Source organism: Rana temporaria, chromosome 7 (genome assembly GCF_905171775.1).
Source record: "Rana temporaria chromosome 7, aRanTem1.1, whole genome shotgun sequence".
NCBI lineage: Eukaryota > Metazoa > Chordata > Amphibia > Anura > Ranidae > Rana > Rana temporaria.
In genome coordinates, this window is record NC_053495.1 from 149,917,319 (window position 1) to 149,933,692 (window position 16,374).

Here is a 16,374-nt window from a genome sequence, read left to right on the forward strand (position 1 = left end):
AGCATAGGTCCCAGCAATGGCATTGGCAAGTAATCTAAAAAGCCTCACGTACCTAAAAAAGGTATGAGCGTTTTCTCTACCAGGCCCATGGCCCCCAGCAATATTCACAGTGGCGGCAATAAAGAGAAAACCAGATGTTTAATTCATAACATATTTTGCAGTAAAGAGGTTAAAAGGTTAATTTTCAAAATGAACTGAGGGGGGTTATATTTGAAAATGGTATAATGCCTACAATAGTGAGTAGTAAGGTACTGCAGAAAGCAAGAATAAGGGGGGAAAGTCTTTGAAGTTTCCTTTGAATTTTTTTCTCAGCTCTCCTGGAAATAGTCAGGTTAACCTGCCATTCCCTGGTTTCATTACTAACATCTTAGCTGTAGAACAGCCTCATTGAAGGTCAGATCTGGGGTCCAGCACACAATAAGTGGTTGTTGGGAAGAGGGGGCCCACTTTGATGAACAATTAACACAGCCAGCCCAACATTAGATAGATTTTGCATCATTTCATTTAGACCGCTGAGGCTGAATCTGGCCTTACACATAATAATTGTGCTTTCTGAGTTATACTAATACCCCTTTCCAGACCTGGGTTAAGCATGTAAAGGAGTCCTGAAATTCAATCAAATAATATATAAAAATTACCAATAAAGAAACACTGAGATGGCACTAGAATCACCTGCCAGTGTATTAGTTGCTAGTAATTTTTTAAACATTGGCAATAAAACACTTGCTAAAAAACCCGGTCTACAGTTCACTTATTCTGATGCAAGTTACTGTATTTTACTGAAAGAAATACCACTCACTGGAATTTTCCCGTAAAACTTCAACTCAACCTTCCAAAACACAATAAATCTAGTTATACATGTTTAGAAAACACTTTATATTCAAAAACGTTTGAGTGAAAATGAATCATAGGCCAAGAATCAAAAGCCTTTAATACTATTATTGCTGATAAGAATTTTTTGTAACTTTCAGCTGTTACTGAAAACATTTATGCAAATTGTATGCTTTGACAGAATTCAGAATTATGCCTGTTATCTTAATTTCCGAGAAACCTATTATTTAAATTGCCTAACACATTTCCCAAGTAAGTTCCCACCACCTGTAATTACTTTGTATGTTCTCCCAAATTTTTAAGTGAGTTTCCTCTGAGTGCATCAGATTCCACAGATTCCATCAGTAGATTTGGGTAGGACTAACCAGTAATCATTATCTCAGCTGACATCTTTTTCTGCAACATCTTGGCCAAAAAATTCAAATGGCAAAAAAGTTTAAAGGATTGTTTTTTTTCCCAGATGTCTACTGCTGCTTTCCCAAGGTAAGATTAGGTGCAAGATATCTACACAGTTCATAAACAAGCATGCTTGGGCTACATACCTTTCAACCCAACCTATAATGGTTTGGGGTAAATGTTACAGTATAGTTTGTAGTTTTTATACCGGGGATTTAATTATTTTTTGTATAAAATATTTACCTAAATTACATTTGATACAGGCTTTAAAGGTTTCACCCAAACACATGAGTGAAAGAAATGTTTTTGTGTTATCATTCATTCCCTGAAAAATGGCCAAGAAATCATAAACTCTGACAGGGTATGTAAACTTATGAGCACAACTATATATATATATATATATATATATATATATATATATATATATATATATATATATATATAGTGTATACACACACACATTTACCAGGCAAATTTTAGCTGCTTTGCAAAAAAAATAGCATGTTCTTTACAGAGCTCCATAGCTCAAGCTCTGATAATCCACACAGCTGAAATACCCAGCAAATCATTCATTCTATGATCTCAATCCCAGCTATTCTGTATGACTCCAAACAGACATATAATTAGAGGGAAATAGTCTACAAGGAAACAGCTACCGGTATGTTTTTTGTTGGAAAACCTTTAAAGCCTGTATTAAATGTAATTTAGGTAAATATTTTATACAAAAAATAATTAAATCCTTGGTTTAAAAACTACAAAATATACTGTAACATTAACCCCAAACCATTATAGGTTGCTTTGAAAGGTATGTAACCCAAGCACCCAAGGATATATATATATCATTGGGTGAACAATAATAGAAATGTTCCACCATTCACAATTTTCTGTTATGATCAGGGCCGGACTTACCATTGGGCTTGACTGGGCTCAAGCCCATGGGCCCCGCCCAATAGGGGGCCCCCTTTAAAAAAAGGGGCCCAAATATATAAAATATTATTATTATTATTGTTAAAGGGCCCAGGGGTCTCCAGGGCCCCCGGATGGCAACCCACTTTTTTTTTTTTTATAAAAAAAATTACATTTTTTTATATATATATATATATATATTTTTATTAAAGGGCTCAGAGGTCCCCAGGGCCCCATGTGGCAACCCCCCCTTTTTTATAAATGTTTATTTTTTATTTTTGTTTATATTTTTTATTTTTTATTAAAAGGCCCAGAGGTCCCCAGGGGCCCAGAGGCAACCTCCCTTTTTTTATGTATTTTTTATTTATTTTTTATTAAAGGGCCCAGAGGTTTATTTTTTCTTTTTATTAAAGGAAGGGCCCAGAGGTCCCCAGGGCCCCAGATGGCTACCCCCCTTTTTATATATATATATATATATATATATATATATATATACTGTATATATATATATATTTTTTTTTCTTTATTTCTTCTTTTTTTTGTAAAGGCCCCCCCCCTCTTCTCAATTTGCGGCAGCCCCACCCCCCCCCCCCGCTTCTCAATTTCAAGCGGTTTTCTGCTCCAGGGGGCCATGCCTTAAGCTGTGTAAGGGGCCCCAAAATTCCTGATGGCGGCCCTGCGCATACCTCCCAACACGCACGGATTCTGCGGGACTTTCCCACACAGACAGCTTCTTCCCGCAGTCCCGCAAAAGGGTTAATTTTCCTGCATTTCAAGAGGAGGCAGCACGGAAGCAGGAGGAACCAGAGCGGTGTGTGGAGGACTGTGGCTGCTGAAGGGAAGAAAGCCGAGAGCCGGGCTAATGACAGTCTGTGGCCCCGGCTGTTGGCACAGGTGAGAGGCACTCCCCCCCGCTCAACAACTGCAAACCCCCCCCGCTCAACAACTTTAAAACTTTAATGAGCCCCCCCCCTGCTCAACAACTCAACTTCATTCCCCCCCCGCTCAACAACTTCGACCCCCCCCCAATTCTCGGCCTAAAGGGGGCCCCTTCAACACTCAAGCCCGGGGGCCCCCACCTGCCCTGGTTATGATGACTATTTATTTTTTAACGTCAGTCCTCTGCATCATTACACTGTGTGTGCAGGGTATACCCTCCCCCCCCCACAGGAGGTAGGTCAAGGATGCCCTAATGTCATAGAACGTCTTGAGTGTTCTAAGTTGAATGACAGCGGCTGTTAGTCAACTCAGAAGGAAGACATCTAGTGGTGAAAAGGAATTACTGCAAATAACAGCTAAGGAGAGTAGGTGAGTATTGCAGCCATAGCCTTTTTTTTTTTTTATTTAATTGTACCTACTTCTTGGGGACATTTTACAAAAATAAGCCTGGAGCTGAGATTTAAATACTGCTTTTTGGAGTTGGTATACATAACCACCAAGGAATTTACTTTTACGCAGCTGGCTATTTTTTTTTTTATGTTTTCTACAGAATTATTACCGTCACAAATTCTGTCGTTCCTAAAATCTCCTATTTAGAAAGTCTGCATAGAAAACTCCAGCACTGGCACTGCAGTCAGAATTGAACTGCTGTAAATTCATACTACCTCATATTTCTTATCACAAACCCTCAACGTGAAAATGCAGCAAATTTAACACCCACAGAATCCACCAGCAATCTCCTACAGATTCAAGGAAACATGTGTTCATATATTAAAAAGAAAGTAAAGACCATGGGGGGTAACAGTCGGTACAGAACAAGCGGCTGGAAGTAAGCAAACCAAGATGTGAGCCATCTAACTTATCCATTTATAGCTGCATATATGAATTTCTCTGTGTCCCATGTAGAAGGGAAGGAAGCCAAAACAAACATGGGAGCACCTTCGAAAAATCCAGACTGGAAAGGTTGGACACAAAGCTGTAGTTATTGCTGCGAGCCAGGCATGTATTTGGATATTCTGTAGATACATAAAGCCAGTTCTGAGCTTGCTGGTAAATGGATATCCTGTTCTAAGGCTGAAGAGGATGGTGCTTGGGATTTGTCTCTGGCACTCCGACACAAATATTGTTTGGAGAAAGGAAAGTAATAATACCGTTTTTTATACAACTTGGGAGGCAGAATGTTTTGGGGTCAGGTTTGAGGCAAACTGTCAAGTAAAAATAAAAGTAAGGGAATGATGGCAATCTAGAGTATTTCACTAATAAACTAGCATGGTATTGCTTGAATTTATTTTTATACCATTGATGAATGTCACTTGTTGCTAATGAAAATAATGTTTTACTCTTGCTTAATTGGTTTTGCTTGTGAGAATAAACATATTGAGGGCCAGATTCACATACAAATACGTTACGCTGCGGCGGCGTAACGTATCCCATTTACGTTACACCGCCGCAAGTTTACAGCGTAAGTGACTGATTCACAAAGCACTTACCTGTAAACTTGCGGCGGCGTAGCGTAAATCCGCTCGGCGCAAGCCCGCCTAATTCAAATGGGGCGGGCACCATTTAAATTAGGCGCGTTCCCACGCCGAATGTACTGCGCATGCTCCGTCCGTAAAATTACCCGACATGCATTGCGCTAAATGACGTCGCAAGGACGTCATTGGTTTCGACGTTAACGTAAATGGCATCCAGCGCTATTCACGGACGACTTATGCAAACGACGTGAAATTTAAAATTTCGACGCGGGAACGACGGCCATACTTAACATCGGTTACACCACCTAGAGGGCATGCTTAGTTTTCTCTTTTGTGAATCTGGCCCTTACTGTTTTGTTCTAAACCATAAATTCAAGGCCACTCTTTAGCCCAGGGGTGCCCAACCTTTTGAAGAGCAAGGGCCACATAAGCAAGTTGGTAACCAGTCGAGGGCCACAATGAGCAGAGTGGGCGGATGACAGGTCACCACTACTCTATAGGCCCTCCGATCCGCCCAGATGAAAGGGGACGAATTCCCTTCTGTTTTTCGGATTCGAGGTAGGCGGGTGTAAATAGACATCTGTCGCTCTATCGGGCTTATTGTGTGAAAAGGGCCTAAGACTGCTTTCACACTGATGTGCTGCGGGTTACCCACACAGCGGGTGCAGCGTAGTGCACCTGTGTCTATTCTGTGGGTTAGTTGAACTTTGCCATAGACTCCACCTGTGGCAAAAGCAGGTGCTGTAGAGAAAGCATTGGCGTATGGGGCTCTGCTCCACAGCCGCTTTCTTCCTCTACCATCAGCTTAATTCACAAAACTGATGCTGTGGTATGGCGGGTCGGCAACCTGCGATCTGGGCTTGCCAACCCACCATTCCAGAGCAGGAGGTCGCGGGCCACATCAGAGGGCTCGGCGGGCCACATGTGGCCCCCAGGCCACTGGTTGGCCACCTCTGCTTTAGCCCAAACACACATTTATGTTGTGGAAATAAAAAGTACAGTGGAACCTTGTATTATGAGCATAATCCATACCAGAAGAATGCTTGTAATGCAAAGGACTCGCATATCAAAGCGAGTTTCCCCAGAGAAGTCAATAGAAACAAAGGTAATTTGTTCTGCATTGACTTCAATTGCATACGGCCAGAAGTGGGGGCGCTGGAGAGGGACTCAGGGACAGTTTCGCTGAACTCGAAAACCCTCACTAGGCTCGGAAACACTCGGGAACTGAGTATTTACGAGTGTTTCCGAGTATTTTCTAGTGATTCTGAGTATTTTTCTCCGAACGGGTCTAAACCTTTCCGAGTGTCAATGCGGTACTGCACACACCATTGGCTTGAGTCCTTTTCGTTTCGTGAGACAACACTCGCAAACCGAGTCAGGATTTAACCACTTGCCGACCGCCATATAGCAAAATGATGGCGGCAAAGTGGTTGCGATATCCTGACTGGATGTCATATGACGTCGGCAGGATATCAAGCTGCTGTGTGCCCCTGGGGGCGCACATGCGGGATTGGTGTTGCGGTGTGTCAGTCTGACACACTGCAATTCCGATCTGGGTAAAGAGACTCCGACGGAGAATCTTTACCACGTAATCAGCCGCGTCCAATCATGGCTGATCACGATGTAACCAGAAGGAGCCGTGATCATATTTTCCTCACTCGCCTCTGACAGGGGGGGTCTGTGCTGATAGTTTATCAGCGCAGCCCCCCATCAGATCCTGCCCAGATCACCAGGAAAGCCACCCAGAACCACCAGGATGGCCACTCCAATGGACCACCATGTATGCCCCCCCTAGACCACCAGGGAATGCCAATCTGTGCCCAGGCAGCTGCCAATCAATGCCCAGCCAGCTGCCAATCAGTGCCCCCCCCCACAATGCCTACCACTGCCAGTGCCACCAGGGATGCCTACCACTGCCATCTACCAGTGCCGCATATCAGTGCCCATCAGTGCCACCTATCAGTGCCCATCAGTGATGCCTATCGGTGCCACCTACCAGTGCCACCCATGAGTGCCCATCAGTGCCGCCTATCAATGCCCATCAGTGCTGCATATCAGTGCCACCCATTAGTGCCACCTATCAGTGCCCATCGTCAGTGCCCATCGTCAGTGCCTGCCAGTGCCACCTAATTGGTGCCACCTCATTGGTGTTGCCTTATCAGTGCCCGTCAGTGCCGCCTTATCAGTGCCCATCAGTGAAGGCGAAAACATACTTATTTACTAAATTTTAGAACCGAAACAAACAAAAACGTTTTTTCCAAATTTTCAGTCTTTTTTCATTTGTTTAGCAAAAAATAAAAACCGCAGAGGTGATCAAATACAACCAAAAGAACGCTCTATTTGTGGGAACAAAATGATAACATTTTTGTTTGGGTAAAGTGTAGCATGACCGTGCAATTCTCATTTAAACAGCGACAGCACTGAAAGCTGAAAATTAGCTTGGGCAGGAAGGTGTTTAAGTGCCCTGTATGGAAGTGTTTAAAAAAAAAAAAAAAGTTGCTCGTCTTTCAAAACACTTGCTTGGTTCCACTGTATGTGCCTTGGTGTGCTGTGATGCCATTCAGAGCAGAGCATTAAAGGGCACAAATACACAGTATGCGTCCTGGTGTACTGCGCTGTAAAGAAAAATTCAGTCTGCACTATTTCTTTGTGCAATCAGGTGCGTTGCAGCACGTTCATTTTGAACAGGCTGGCTAATGCAATTAGTGACAATACATAAAAAATGTGTGCATTGAGACACATGACATAGTGATGTGAATGGGCCCTCACACTAAGACCATTTCTAAGATGAGGCAAGCCAATGAGTGTCTTCTTATGCACGGAGTATAAAATGTGATCTTAAGAGAACTCCAGGTTTAGGACTACTTTACAATTACAAACTGGCCCAAAACGAATATCCCTAATCTGTCAGCTTGTTGGATGTGTGGTAATACTGTATGTAGCTTTGCTTACATACAGTATACCGCTCTAAGCCAATCAGGTGGGCTGATGATGTTACAAATTCTGACTAAGCCAATCCGAGCGGGCTTTGTATTTATTAATAGAATACATCGCTCGCCGTGATTGGCTTAGCACGGTATACTGTATGTAGCCAAAGCTACCGTACATACAGTATTACTGCACATCCAGTGGGCTAACAGATTAGCGGGTGTAAACAAAACGGCTGCTAGACAAGACCCCATCATGGCGCCACCAGCAAGAAGGAAATATAAAGCAATTTTCAAGCTGAAAGTCCATACAATGATTGTCTTACAAATGTATCTCAAGATGTCATTGATTAACTTATGATGTCAGATTATGAACATGAGGATTTTGAAGGATTTTAGGTATCGGTAAGTCATAACCATTTTAATTAAAGTTATTTAAATCAAATCTGAAGGTATTAAATGATGTTGCCTCGGAAGGGGGGTAGTCTTATAAGGGGAGTATAGGCCAAAGCCTATGTTTTAACTGGAAAATTAGCGGTTCCTCCTTTACGCCCAGGCGCTTAAACGCCAGCATATACAGCAGATATATAGATCTATATTATTATATTATTATTCATTCATATTATATTATTCATTTTGTGAAAATAGTGCAGCGCTGTGTATCTATAAATCTTATATAAACAAATATTTATACATTCCATAAAACAATTTATGAAAAAAAGATCTATATATATATATATATATATATATATATATTAATAAATAATGTTAATTTTTAATATTTTGTTGAGAATCCTTTACTGGCAATGACTGTCTGAAGTCTGGAACCCATGAACATTACCAAAGACAGGGTTTCCTCCTTTCTGATGCTTTACCATGCTCTAACAGCAGCTGTCTTCAGTTTTTCTTTGTTTGTGTGTATTTCTTCCTTTAGTTTTGCCTTCAGCAAGTGAAAAGCATTCTCAATTGGGTTGAAATCAGGTGATTAACTTGGCCATTGCAGAATAGTCCACTTATTTTCCTTCAAAAGCTCCTGGGTTGCTTTTGCAGTTATGGATCATTGTCCATCTGTACTGTGAAGCACCATCCAATTAACTTTGCTGCATTTGGCTGAATCTGGGCTGACAGTATATCTCTAAACACCGCAGAATTCATCCGTCTGGTTCTGTCTTCTGTCACATCATCAATAAACACCAATGATCGAGTGCCACTGGAAACCGTGCATGCCATCACACTACCTCCACCATGTTTTACAGATGACGTTGTGTGCTTTGGATCATGAACTGTTCCAAGCTTTCTTCACACTTTCTTCTTCCTGTCATTCTGGTACAGATTAATCTTGTTTCATCCATCCAAAGAATGCTTTTCCAGAACTGGTCTGTCTTTTTTAGATGTTTTCTGGCAAAGTCTAGTCTGGCTTTTCTATTCTTCAGACTTATGAATGGTTTGCACCTTGTGGTGAACCCTTTGTATTTGCTCTTGTGAAATCTTCTCTCGATTGTAGACTTTGACAATGATATACCCTATTCCTGGAGAGTGTCTTTCACTTGTCTGGATGTTGTGAATGTGTTTTTCTTTACCATAGAGAAGATCCTGCGATCATCACCGCTGTTGTCTTCCATGGACATCCAAGCCTTTTTATGTTGCTGAGCTCACCAGTGCAATCTTCTTTTCTCAGAATGTACCAAACTGTTGATTTGGTACTCCTAATGTTGCTGCTATCTCTCTGATGGATTTGTTTAGTTTTTGAAGGCTTACAATGGCCCGTTTCACTTGCATAGACAGCTCCTTTGAACACATGATGTACGTTCACAGCAATAGATTCCCACATTTAGAATCAACTCCAGAACCTTTACCTAAGTTAATTGATGAATAAATAATGAAGGAGTAGCCCACACCTGGCCATGAAACAGCTTTAGATTTAATTGTCCAATTACTTTTGGCCCCTTAAAAAAGGGGCTGGTTTTTCTTAAGAGTTGTAATTCCTAAACCCTTCTTCTGATTTGGATGTACAGTGGGGATCGAAAGTTTGGGCACCCCAGGTAAAAATGTGTATTAATGTGCATAACGAAGCCAAGGAAAGATGGAAAAAATCTCCAAAAGGCACCAAATTACAGATTAGACATTCTTATAATATGTCAAAAAAAGTTAGATTTTATTTCCATCATTTACACTTTCAAAATTACAGAAAAAAAAAATGGCGTCTGCAAAAGTTTGGGCACCCTGCAGAGTTAATATCTTGTACTGCCCCCTTTGCAAAGCTGAGACCTGCCAATGTTATGGATTGTTCTCAATCATCGTCTGGGAAGACCAGGTGATGTCAATCTCAAAGGTTTTAAATGCCCAGACTCATCTGATCTTGCCCCAACAATCAGCACCATGGGTTCTTCTAAGCAGTTGTCTAGAAAACTGAAACTGAAAATAGTTGAAGCTCACAAAGCTGGAGAAGGCTATAAGAAGATAGCAAAGCGTTTTCAGATGTCAATATCCTCTGTTCGGAATGTAATTAGGAAATGGCAGTCATCAGGAACAGTCCATTTGCCTTTAGTAAATCAACCCCACTGAGAAGATGTATAACAACACATATATATCTATACTTCCATTTTCTATAGTATATTCTTAATGTATTCTAAATGTAAGAATTACTAGACTAAAATACTTGTTTAGTGATTGTATGGCGGTATGCTTTGTAGGGATGTGAAAGCTGGCTTTCATCTTCAAATCATTTTTTTGTCCTTACCAGCCTATCAGGATAGACTCCAGCTCGGAGCAGAGAGGCTTTCCAGCTATCTACTTCTTCCTGGGAGTCACAGGCCAGCTCCAGGCATCGGTAATCCTTGTACACATTCCTAAAAACCACAAAATTGAGAGGAGTAAGAAAGTCAAATAGGGATAAACTGTGAGCATTTTCATCCAGTGTGACGGCTTTTACACATTAGAAATTCAGATAGCGGTAATAACTTTCTTCACAAATTATTGTTCCTAAGGAGATGTTCTCATTACCTTAAAAACTATTTAAAAAAAAAAATACAGCATTTTAAAATACAATATAATATAATATAATACTTATCATTAGTGCCCCTGTTGAATATAATATTCACAATTTGCTGGCTGTTTTGCAAAACTAGAGGTGCCAATATGATTTACAGCATCTGACACTTACGGGTATGTGTCAGATGCCTGTATCTCTCTTATGTCCGTTGTGGAAGGATTCTGCCTGTGATTCCCAAAATGTGTGCCGTGCATTTGGGTGCCGTTATTCTTAATGGCACCCTAAATGTGGTGATGTTCTGCCGTGATTGTTGTGAAACCGAACTGCATGGAAACCACGGCAAAACTCGCGTTTAAAAATCACACTAAGCTTGTCATCCAAAAAGGACTTTTTTTGGGCGACAAATGCGCATAGGGCTGCCCTATGCACAGCACGCGGAAACGCGTGTAAATCGCATGTTGAAAATCGCAAGAAGGAATACTCATTCCCACAAGGTGATATCTGAACAGGTGTCCAACCACCAAAGGGATTGAAGGCTTACCAGAATTTGTCGCTACACTATTAAGTGTAGCAAACACGCTTTGATAATGCAACTCATGTGGAGTATGTTGAATCCTCTCTTTTTATCCTTATCTCTGGAACTCCAGATAGGCAGATTTTTTTTTTTAAATAATACGGTGTGATACTGTTACCACTCTGATAAATTACACTCCATGCATAAAATATAAGTGCACCTGCCGATCACCAGCCTCCACCAGCTTTCACCCCAATGCAGTGCACACTCACCGAGCAAAAGATCATAAGAGGCATCAAAGGTGAAAAGAGGGATATCCACAGGTTTCAGCGCGAGGATTCCCTCTCATAATATCTCACTTTACAGGGTAGAGCTCCATTCATACATCCCAAAATTCCAAAGGCCATAAAGAAACGATATGCCTCATAGTGTAGTATTTATTAACCACTTCAGCCCCAAACCATTTTGCTGGTCAATGACCGGGACACTTTTTGCGATTGGGCACTGCGTCACTTTAACTGACAATTGCGCTGTCGTGCGACGTGGCTCCCAAACAAAATTGACATCCTTTTTCCCCCCACAAATAGAGCTTTCTTTTGGTGGTATTTGATCACCTCTGTGGTTTTAATATTTTGAGCTATAAACAGAAATATAGCGACAATTTTGAAAAAAATTCAATATTTTTTACTTTTTGCTATAATAAATATCCCCCAAAAATATATAAAACATTTTTTTCCTCTGTTTAGGACAAAACGTATTCTTCCACATATTTTTGGTAAAAAAAACGCAATAAGCGTTTATTGATCGGTTTGCGCAAAAGTTATAGCGTCTACAAAATAGGGGATAGTTTTATGGCATTTTTATTAATATATAGTTTTTTACTACTAAAGGCGGTGATCAGTGATTTGTATTGTGACTGTGACATTATGGCGAACATATCGGACAATTTTGACACATTTTTGGGACCATTGTCATTTTTACAGCGATAAGTGCTATAAAAATGCACTGATTACTGTGAAAGTGACACTGGCAGTGAAGGGGTTAACCACTAGGTGGCGCTGAAGGAGTTAAGTGTGCCTAGGGATGTGTTCTAACTGTAGGTGGGATGGGCTGTGTGTGACACTACAGTGATCACAGCTTCCGATTACAGGAAGCTGTGTACAATGTCCTGTCACTAGGAAGACTGGGGAAATGCTTGTTTACATACTTTCCCCCTTCTTCCTCACCGTGACACTTTTGCGAGTATGCCCGCGGACATCGAGTCCGCGGGACCTGCGGTTGGAGTCATGTAGCGCACGCTCACAATGCCTGCTTCTTAAAGGGGACGTATATATACGTCCTTCTGCCTGTCCGTGCCATGCTGTCGACGTATATATAGTCGTGCGCTGGTCGGCAAGCAGTTAAAAGGACATACAATGAACAATCTGGCTCTGAAATCCTACCCTTCGCAATTTGCAAGAAAAAATGCATCCTCAGGGGCCTCAGAGGCCCCTGGGGGTAAAGAGTAGGATTTCAGATCAGTGAATTCTGCAAAAGCACTAATGGTAAGAATTATGACGTTTACACCGCTGTATTTGTTCTTTTTTACGAATCAAAAGTACCTCTTCCAAGCTTTAGGGTTTATTTAAATGACAGATCAGTGCCATCCTCCATGCAGAGCTGGTGGCAGATGAGCGCGAGCCCACCTTGGAGCTGCATGCAAGTAGCCCACAGAAGTGGATTCACGCCAAGGGTCAGCACAGCCACAATCGCATGTCCGACAGATTGACATGTGGGCAAGAATGGGTGCACGGATCCGAACACAGGGGCTGTGTGTGTATAGTAAGTAGTATATAATTTTGTCTGAAAACATGGAAATGCACTTTAAGCAATTCACTGTCCTCCACATTGGACAAAAAAAAAATCAGGATTACCACCTCTGCCCACTGGGGAGGGCCCTGGACCAGGATACAGTCATTTTAACTCAAAATATAGCAGAGTGAAGTTACCGACTAGCAGAGGAGTGTGTATTATAAGTAAATTTCACTTTAAAAAGGCAAAGAGCAAAATGATAGCTCATGGTAACCATTTAGAAAGAATCCTTCTTGTATGCATTCTGATCCCTACTCTTATGCCGCATACACACCATCACTTTATGTGATGAAAAAAAACGACACTTTCTGTGAAGTAAAAAATGACGTTTTTGAAACTTCAATTTTCAAAGACGAAGTTGCATACACACCATCGTTTTTCTCACAATGATCTTGCAAAGTGAGGTTACGTTCCACCACGTTTTACCATTGAAGCTTGCTTCATAAGTAGCTTCTGGGCATGCGTGGATGAAAAAACGTCTTAGAAAACAACGTTTTTTGCTACACATGGTCAATTTCTGTGAAGTAAAAAGTGCACTTTTGAAAAACGACACATAAAATTGAAGCATGCTTCAATTTTTTTTGGTCGTTTTTTACAAGACATAAAACAACGTTTTCCCCCACACACAGTCAATTAAAGTGACGTTTTTAAAAACGTCATTTTTTTTCATCACATAAAGTGATGGTGTGTACGCGGCATAATGGTTGCATACAGCTTTGTGTACATTGTAGATCATTATCAGATCAATCACAATATGGTGGGAAAATATTTTGGTTAAACTAACAACACAGACAAATATTCCCAGTATGTAAAGCTGGCAGCACATGCTCAGTTGCCATACATCCACTGCTGTTAAAACCTTCAATTGCAGCATGCTATGTACAATTCTGTTGTTTCCTAAATTTTGATGCCCCTGCCAGGGATATCTTGGGGGCATCATAAGCAACACAAGAAGCTATTCCAAGCAAACTTTGCCTAAGCAGATCTGCATGACAATATTTTTTAATTTAAAAAATATTCACGCAAAATAGGAAATCCATTTCCAGGACCATATGGACACCACCCACCATCCTCGGACAAACCATCGCGCCAAGCAATAAAGTGAAAAGTCTTGGAGTCATCTTTGACGCAGACATGACGATGGATGCACAAATAGGATCAGTCGTCAGCGGTTCTCATCATCTGCTCTGCATGCTGCGTAGACTCATCCCCTTCATCCCGGAAGAGGACACGGCAGTAGTGGTTGGAACAATCATCAACTCACGACTCGACTAAGCAAATTCCCTCTACTTAGGACTACTGAAATACCAGATTACACGTCTACAAGTCGTCCAGAACACGGCAGCCAGACTGGTAACTGGTAAAAAGCCGTGGGAACCAATCTCCCCGGCCTTGAGGTCCCTCCACTGGCTGCCCGTACAGGTCCGGGTGACATTCAAGACTCTCTGCCTCACCCACAAATGTACACAGGGTAAAGCTCCTCAATACTTAAGCGAGAAAATAAAATCCTACGTCACCCAGCGCGTGCTCCGATCAACCAACCAAAACCTTCTCCAAATCCCCAAATCTCGCTACAAATCTAAGGGAGAACGTAGATTCTCGGTCCAAGGACCACGGCTCTGGAATGCTCTACCCACGACCATCCGCTTGGAAGAAAACCATCGGGTTTTTAGGAAAAAACTGAAGACCCACCTCTTCTGAAAGACCTGTACAACTCTGGACGCCAGCGCCTTGAGGCGATTAAGTTCGCATTTGTTGCGCTATATAAGTTTCTCACTCACTCACTCACTCATAAAATCACTCATTCCTACTTCAGAATAACTATTACTCTCTTACAGTAATTGTAAAGCCTAAACTTTTTTTACCTTACCGCATTGCCTGCACTAGGGTAAAAAATGTTTAGATATTAGTATATGCCCCTGACTGCCCCTCCCCTTATACTTATTTGAGCCCACACTTGATCTAGCGATGTGCTTGTCTGTAGTGGATCACCCCAATCTCACAGGCTTTGCTGAAGCAACAGGAACCATTGGCTCTTGATGCTGTCAGCCAAGTCCTGTGACAAGGGAGCAAGGGGCAGGGCCGAGGCTCACTTTATGTGTCTATATTCTGTGTCTTTATAGTCTATAGAGGCCGGCAGCACGAGTCCCCAGGTGTGCCACAATATGAAGGGGGCTTATGGTGGCACACAGAGAAGAGGAGGATCCAGGAGCATTGGTGGGGGATCCCAGAAGAGGAGGTTCTCTGCCCCTCTGTGCAATACTACTGCACAGAGCAGGTAAGTATAACAGGTTTGTTAGTTTAAAAGGTAAAAATAAAAAAAATACTTTACAAATGCTTTAATTGCTTCCGTAATGTACTACTTTCACTGCATTCTCACAGATGATCTTCTTTAGGCAGTCAAGGTTGTCCACACATACTTACTATTTTATAAAGAGAACCCTTACTTTGCCTAATAGGAAAAGTAAAAGGTGTACTGCAAAGCAGGCTGCCTAAAGTGCATTTCCGCGTTTGCAGCCAAATTGGGATAACACCTACTTTATGTTTTTTACATGTCCCCGTTCACATAGCATCAATTTAAGATTTCTTTTTTTTTCTTGGTTAGCTTTTTAGGTGCTTTTTTATTTGCTTAAAGAGGTTGTTAGGTCACTCTAACATTTATGCTCTGTTCACATCTAGGCTTACAGTTGCGACAATTGCTCTAAAAACGCGCAAATAGAATCATGGGATGCCCGTTGCCCATAAGAAGCTCCTGTATTTCTTATGGGCGACAGGCATCCCGCAATTCTGTTTGCGTGTTTTTACCGCAATTTGCAGTTTTTGTGAATCATGGGCAGAATCGCGGTGAATCGCCTGCGGTTCGGAACACGGAGATGTGAAGGGAGCCTAATGCGCCATCAGCACTGTCTCCTATTGCAGTGTCCTCCTCTGTGTGTGATTTATAAAACAAAATGCTGTAAATACCTCTTTTCAAAGCGGGCGATCAAATGGCCCGGCCAGCTCTGAAAGATGCAGTGGGAGGGACCGAGATTCCCCTGCTGATGGGAAGGGGGGGAGGAGAAGAGAGCCGGTCGGTCATGTGATCGCAGATTGCCGCTCTGAAATTAGGTATTTACAGCATTTTTTTTAATAAGTAACACACAGAGGAGGACACTGCAATAGGAGACAGTGCTGATAGTGCATAAATGTTACAGTTATTCAAACAGACGCTATAACTTTTACCCAAACCAATCAATATACGCTTATTGCGATTTTCTTTACCAAAAATATGTAGAAGAATATGTATTGGCCTAAACTGAGGAAAAAATGTGTTTAAAAAAAAATAATGGATATTTATTTTTACTAAAAATAAAAAATATTGTGTTTTTTTTTAAACTTGTCCTTCTTCTTTTGTTTATAGCGGAAGAAATAAAAACCGCAGAGGTGATCAAATACCACCAAAAGGAAGCTCTATTTGTGGGGAAAAAATGATAAAAATTTAATTTGGGTACAGTGTTGCATGACCGTGCAATTGTCATTCAAAATGTGACAGCGCTGAAAGCT

At 41.5% G+C, this 16,374-nt stretch overlaps 1 protein-coding gene across 1 annotated transcript in view; it reads right to left on the reverse strand.

Moving 5' to 3' along the window:
* DNM3 (dynamin 3) overlaps nt 1–16,374 on the reverse strand; it is a 414,911-nt gene that overhangs the window by 157,252 nt on the left and 241,285 nt on the right. The window contains exon 18 of the mRNA XM_040360124.1: nt 10,215–10,323. Within this exon, the coding sequence (XP_040216058.1) occupies nt 10,215–10,323 (109 nt within the window). The remainder of the gene's footprint in view (nt 1–10,214; nt 10,324–16,374) is intronic.